This window comes from Lipotes vexillifer, unplaced genomic scaffold (assembly GCF_000442215.2).
Source record: "Lipotes vexillifer unplaced genomic scaffold, Lipotes_vexillifer_v1.1 scaffold182, whole genome shotgun sequence".
Lineage (NCBI taxonomy): Eukaryota > Metazoa > Chordata > Mammalia > Artiodactyla > Lipotidae > Lipotes > Lipotes vexillifer.
In genome coordinates this window covers 8,192,364-8,199,504 of record NW_006798798.1, presented here as the reverse complement: position 1 = coordinate 8,199,504, position 7,141 = coordinate 8,192,364, and the positions used below count along the sequence as shown (strand labels likewise).

The 7,141-nt window shown below is 49.2% G+C and overlaps 1 protein-coding gene across 1 annotated transcript in view; it reads left to right on the top strand.

The window, feature by feature from the left end:
• The first annotated feature begins 4,777 nt into the window (after positions 1-4,777).
• The window catches only part of RASGRP4 (RAS guanyl releasing protein 4), a 12,404-nt gene continuing 10,040 nt past the window's right edge, over positions 4,778-7,141 (top strand). Inside the window, exons 1-2 of the mRNA XM_007471072.1 lie at positions 4,778-4,800; positions 7,123-7,134. Coding sequence (XP_007471134.1) covers positions 4,778-4,800; positions 7,123-7,134 — 35 coding nt within the window. The remainder of the gene's footprint in view (positions 4,801-7,122; positions 7,135-7,141) is intronic.

Here is a 7,141-nt window from a genome sequence, read left to right as displayed (position 1 = left end):
CCCCCCCCCCCCCCCGCAGAATTCTAATCCTCTGTCTCCCCAGGGGCTGCCTGAGCCAATGAGGGCCACTAGCTGGGCCACCCTTATGCAGATGAGCACCCTGGGCTTTGTAAGTAAGGGAGCACTGAGAGGGGCAACCAGCTCCTTCCTGTTCCTGGCCACCTGGGTGGAGGGGGTGCTGGAAGAGGCTTGGGATCTGGGGAGCTGGGGCAAAGGGCCTCTGCAGTTCCCTAAAACTGGCAGCTCTGGGGACTAGAGGCCCAACACAGGATGCCACACACACCTGGACCTCCTGCCAAGCAGGTAGCTTCATGCCTCTAGGCCTCAGTTTCCTCATCTGTCAACTAGACTGACTTAGGATATTCCCCACCTCTTGGGGTTGTGGAGAAGATTCCATGAGGAAACCAATTAGCGCCTACCACATGGTAGCTGATTGATACAGTGATCTATTCAAATTATTATTGGGACCTCCCTGGTGCTCCAGTGGTTAGAATTCCACGCTTCCGGGCTTCCCTGGTGGCGCAGTGGTTGAGAGTCTGCCTGCCAATGCAGGGGACACGGGTTCGAGCCCTGGTCTGGGAAGATCCCACATGTCGCGGAACAACTGGGCCCGTGAGCCACAACTGCTGAGCCTGCGCGTCTGGAGCCTGTGCTCTGCAACAAGAGAGGCCGCGACAGTGAGAGTCCCACGCACCGCGATGAAGAGTGGCCCCCACTTGCCACAACTAGAGAAAGCCCTCGCACAGAAACGAAGACCCAACACAGCCAAAAATAAATAAATAAATAAATAAATAAAAACACACAGAGTACAAGTTCCATTTAAAAAAAAAAAAAAAAAAGAATTCCACGCTTCCACTGCAGGGGGCACGGGTTCGATCCCTGGTTGGGGAGCTAAATTCCCACATGCCACACGGTGTGGCCAAAAGAAAAATTATTAACATGTAATGGTATCTAATAAGTTATACAAAACAATATCTTGCAGTTCAATAAAATTATACATAAAATGTTAAGGTATAATAGATTGCTATGTGTTACATAGTTAAATATTGATTTATTGATACAACTGTAACGGCACATACGTTTGTACCATATTATTAGATTAGATAACGTGTAATTATATAATTAGATATTTAGGCTAATATAATTATGTAACACAACTATATGTTTATCTGTCATACACTATATCATGCACACTTGCATATGAAATATGAAGTTTTCCCTCAGAGTTGTATATATAACAGAAAATTATTCTGTGTCATTGTGCATTACATCATAAGATATTAATAGCGTTTCCTTTTTCTGTCAGTCATCATTATATGTTTTAGGACCTACCCATGTTGCTCTGTGGACACCTGGTCTGTGGCTGCGGGGGGTTTGCAGGCCTCCCTGGTGACTGTCCCCTTCTGTTTATTCTCCCTCCCACCTGCGGAGGTGACACCCAGGCTGCCCCCACCTCCCCCAAAATAACATTGCAGTGAACTTCCTTGTATATGTCCCCACATGGAACTGAGGAAGAAGGTCTCGGTATGCACACCCAGGAGCTAACCGTGGGGTCACAGCTCCACGCACACATTTAATTTGACTGCAGCGCCAAGTGGTCCTCAGGAAGGGCTGTCCCCTATCAGTACATAAGGGCTCCTCCATCCCCAAGGCCCCAACCTCCACTTGGCATTTTTCCAGCCTCTTATTTTTGCCAGACAAATAGGATGACTCACTGTCGTTTCAATTTGCACTTCCCTGATCTCCTACCAATGATTTCTAGCACCTTCTCAGGTGCCTGTCAAGAGAGTTTGGGGGTCTCTTCCTCACCCTCATCCTCTTTGCCCATTTTTCTATCAGAGCGGCTGTCTTTTTCTCTTGCTGACTTGCAGCTGTCCCTTTTCCATTCTAGATATTAATCTCTCCTTGATTTTAAACTTTCTCTTTTTTTTTTTGGCCACACCACGAGTCAGGCAGGATCTTAGCTCCCCGACCAGGGCTCAAACCCGCGCCCCCTGCAGTGGAAGCTCGGAGTCTTAACCACTGGACTGCCAGGGAAGTCCCAATTTTACACACTTTAAATACTGTTTTTCCTCTCTGTCATCTGATATTTGTTCCATGGTGTCCTCATTAAAAGAAATCTTTATTTGGATGTTATCAAATGCATCCTGTTTCTGCCTCATGAGTTTTTGTGGTTTGCTTCAGCAGTCTTTTCCTTTGCGGTTGTTGGTGTTATTGTTGGTATTAACCATCCCCGAGGGCCAGGAGGGCAGCACACGTTCATACCAGTGCCAGGGACCTTTGCCCGTCTCCCTCTCTGAGGCTTCTCTGAGTTCTGGGGGCCTGGAGACACTCTCCCACTATAAGCTGGTCTCAGCCAGGGCTGTTACATCACCTCTTGTAAAGCAGGTCCCGAGGAGCTAGACTGAGAGTCAGACAGACAGCACATCACAGAGAGCACTCTTGAGATCAAAGGAGAGAGAAGAGAAAAGGCAGGTGGAGGAAAACATGGAGAGGGTCTGCAACCATACGGCATGGCATGGAATGGAAACGCTAAAGAGAATGGGCTCTGTGCTTGTCTAAATGTTCTGGCCTGAAAAACAAAAATCCATGGTGACTTCTTTCTGTGCAAAAATAGACTTCTAAAAGAGCTTTGGTTGAATGGACTCACTTACTAGGTTTGGCAGAATCATACTAAATACTGTGACCATTAATCCACTCTCGGGTATCTACCCTACAGAACTGCACACCACAGTGTTCACCGAAAGTCAGGGGCTAGAATAACAGCAGCGGCATTATTCACAGCAGCCCCAAACTGGAAACAACTCAAATGTCCATCACAGGAAAATCAATCAATAAATCATGGACTAATCACATGATGGAAGACTATACAACAACCAAAGGAATGAGCTACAGCTAAATATAACATGGAAGCATCACAAAGACATGATGTTGAATGAAAGAAGCCAGGGACTTCCCTAGTGGTCCAGTGGCTAAGACTCCACACTTCCAGTGCAGGGGGCCTGGGTTCGATCCCTGGTCAGGGAACTAGATCCCACATGCATGTCGCAAAATAAGAGTTTGCATACTGCAATAAACGATCCTGCATGCCACCGCTAAAGATCCCGCATACCACAACTGAGGCCTGGAGCAGCCTAAATAAATAAATAATTTTTTTTAAAAAAAAGAAGCCAGACAGATAGTTGTTTCCATTTATATACAGCTCAAAACCAGGCAAAACTACTCTGTTAGAAATCAGGTTACTGGTAACTTTTGGGAGATAGCACTGGGAAGGAACACAAGGGGGCTTATGGGGAATGGAAATGTTCTATTTCTTGATTTGTGTGAATGTCACAGGGGCATATTCGGTTTTCACCATTCAACAACCTAAACACTTATGATCTGACTCTTTTTTGTACTTCAATTTAAAAATGTGTCAAAAAAAATATGTCAAGCATGACACATTTAGGTAAGCGAAAACAAGCATGCATACTCAAAAGAAAAGTCTGTGTTTCTATGAGCATGTGTCTATGTACTTAAAAGCAGAGCCAACAGATCAGATGAAACCCAACCATGTATGTTATTGGTCACCCCTGCCTAACAGGGACAGTGGGATGGGGAGGGGGCTCCCCAAGGGTTAACTTCCATCTGCAAAGATTTTATACTAAGATAACAGTCTTTAAGATTATGTGAGGACTTCCCTGGTGGCACAGTGGTTAAGAATCCGCCTGCCAATGAAGGGGACACAGGTTCGATCCCTGGTCCAGGAAGATCCCACATGCCACAGAGCAAATAAGCCCGTGCGCCACAACTACTGAGCCTGACTCTAGAGCAATCCGCCTGCCAATGAAGGGGACACAGGTTCGATCCCTGGTCCAGGAAGATCCCACATGCCACAGAGCAAATAAGCCCGTGCGCCACAACTACTGAGCCTGCACTCTAGAGCCCACAAGCCACAACTACTGAGCCCGCGTGCCACAGCTACTGAAGCCCACGCTCCTAGAGCCCGTGCTCCACAACAAGAGAAGCCAGCACAATGAGAAGCATGCACACTGCAACGAAGAGTAGCCCCCTCTCGCCGCAACTAGAGACAGCCCATGCGCAGCAATGAAGACCCCAACACAGCCAAAAAAAAAAAGTTTGTGTGAGAATTAAATGAGTTAATACGTTAAGAGCCCTTAGAACAGTGTGTGGTATACAGTAGGTGCTACATAAGGTTTTCTTACAATAAAAGGAATAAAGTGAAAATGTTTTCTGGGGTATAAATGGTATTATTAAAACTAAGCTAGAAATAAAAGAAACATAAGAAATATACAAAATATTATGTCTTGTGACTTTCCAATCAAACTGCTGTGTATTATTATACATGAATATGTCCTCATAGAAATACAGACTTTTCTTTTGAGTGTGTTTACATAAATGTGTCATATTAGGCATACTTTTTTAAAAAAATACTGCTCTTATTGAAGCTTGACAGTGGCAGAACAGAGAATCACGGGTCTGGAGACCGAAAGATGGGGGAGATAGAGAGAGAGCCCACTGGGTGATTGGGGGTGGGGGCCCGCAGCACCGGAAACCTCAGCCTGAAGGGATCCCCATGTTGGGGGAGGAGGGACCTTTGGTCTCTCCCCAGCCTCTTCCTTCCCCCTGGCCTGGGGCTGGGTGGGGAGGGGCAGTTCCTCTTTCCTTCCCAAGCACCGAGGAGGCCCCAGCTCCCAAGGGGCTAAGAAGCTGGAGCATTGGTGAAGGGGGGGAGGAGCTGAGCCACACTTAAAAGACCCCTTCCCCTCAAGGAAGCATGAACAGGAAAGACAGCAAGAGGTGAGGGGACCCTTCTCCAAGAGACCAGGAGCGCCCTATGCCCCTGGGTCTCGCTTGGGCTGCATGGGAAGTTTGGGGAGGTTCTAACCAGGGGCATAGGGTATCGGACTACTCTCGGGGCAGCAGCAGGAGCAGGGGGCACCAGGTGGAAAGATGCTTCAGGGAGTCCAGAGCCAGCTCAGGCTGGGGCTGTTTGCTTGGGTGTCTGTGTCTTATCCTTGCTCTTCTGGAATTTGAGCTGCTCTGATCCCATTCTCCCCGCGCCCTTCACGCCCCCATCCTAATTCCGTAGGCTGGGTGTCTCTGTCCTCCCTGGGGTCTTCTTGGCTGCCCCCAGAACTGGAAACTCCAGACTCCTGCAGGGCCCTGCCCCAGGGGAGGGGAGTGTGACGCAGGGCAAGGCGGCTCCCCAGCCTCTTAAGCAACTCCTGGCTGCTCCAGACGCTGCAGGGGGCAGAGAGTCTGAAGGTAAGGGCTTAGCAGCTGGCTATGCCAGCAGGTTCTGCCCTCCTGTCCTCACAGGGGCTATGGTGGCTGGGTCCATAGCCTAGGCAGCTCCTTCTGCCTCCCCCAGCATGTCTTTGATAGGCAAAGGGTCCCCTCCCCATAATCTCCAGGAGTTTAATGGTGGAGACCTGGCTGCCTCATTTTCTGGCTGTGTGAGCTTAGGTAAGTCACTTACCTGCTCTGTGCCTCAGTTTCTTCTTCTGTCAATAGAATAATCATAGTCCCTCCTCAGAGGGACGCATGAGTCCTCGGTGGTACAGTCTAGACCTGTGGTTCTCAAGCTTGGGCACACATCAGGACCACCTGGAGGGCTTCTAAAACACAGGCTGCTGGCCCACCTTCAAGGTGTCTGATTCTGTAGGTCTGGGGTGGGGCCTAAGAATTTGTATCTCTCTCAAGTTCCCAGGTGATGCTGTTGGGATTGGTTGGGGACCATGTTTTGGGAACCCCTAAACTAGATAGATGCTTAACTCTCTGTCTGCTACACATCCAGTGCTCAGTAATGCCAGCTGTTACTCAACAGCATTCAAACTGATTACCGAGCCTTTAGGATGCACCAGGGACACGGCAGTGCCCTTGTTATGGGGGTCTCCTGATTTCTGGTCTCACCCCCATTCCCCAGGCCTTGCTTCTAGTTTGCTCCATCACATTCTTTCTCTGCATCTCAAATTTCACTTTCTCACCTCTGGCCACTTAAGGGCCTAAGCAAACTAAATCCCTTAGTTAGCACTTTTGAAGAGCAAGGCATTGAATGTTCATAATAAATTCTTGGGGAAGGTCCGAAGACGACCCTCATTTTTCACATGAGGAAACTGAGGTCCAAAGAAATTATGTGGTTAACACAAAGTCTCACAGCCAGCATAAATTTCTCCAGCCCAGTTCTGTCTGACTCTTGTGGAAGCCAAGGCCTTCTGCCTGGATTCTGCTCCCTCCTTCCTCCACCATCCCTGTCTCTCCATTACCCTCTTTCCCCAACTGGAACAGGAGCCTTGGGGAGGCACAGGGCAGAGTGAGGGTTATTTTTAAACTTTCCTTGAAGCTGCCTCAGCCCCAGGGACCGCGCCCAGGTCTGAAGGGCTCTGGTGAGGCTACTTTGCACCTGTATCTTCTCTCCAGGCTCCAAATCTAGGGACCCAGGCTTGCAGCTAAGACTCCAGTCCCACCGAAAGGCTGGCTTGGGGGAGGGGTCTGTCACCTTAGTGGCGGTCAAGGTGGGGGAGGAGGGAGAGATGGAATCTCAGGGGTCTGCTTCTCTCATGAGGGCTGGGGGGAGGAGGGGTAGGTGTTGGAAAGCAAAGGGGAATTCTGAGGAGTTCCCTGAAGGCAGAACCTCCCATGATTCCCCCTGGGGAGGACAAGAATAATTCTGGGGGTCTTCTCCTATGATTCCCTGGGAGGTCAGGAGTAACCCATCTGCCAACAGGAAATCTCTCCCATGATGTCTTGGGACCATACAGTCAAGGGGAATTGGGGGACAATGCCTGGAGGAGAGAGTTCTTATGATTCCTGGAGGGTCTTTAGTAGTCCTGGGGCTCTTCTCCCATGATTCACTGGGGGCGGTGGTTCGGGGTAGTCCTAGGGATTTCCCCCCTGATTCCCTGAAGAGGACAGGCGTGACCCTTGGAGTTTTCTTGTAGGAGAAGCCTCCCATGATCTGGACTACTCCTGGGGTTTTCTCCTATGGAACCACGGTAGGTCAGGACTAATGCTACGACCTTGCCTTTAGGATGGCTTGGGGCTTTGGGGTCAAGAAGAATTCTGGGGGTCTGCCTCAAGGAAGGGGCTCCCATGATTCCCCAGGGAATGTGTCCACAGGAAGTCTCACCAGGAATGC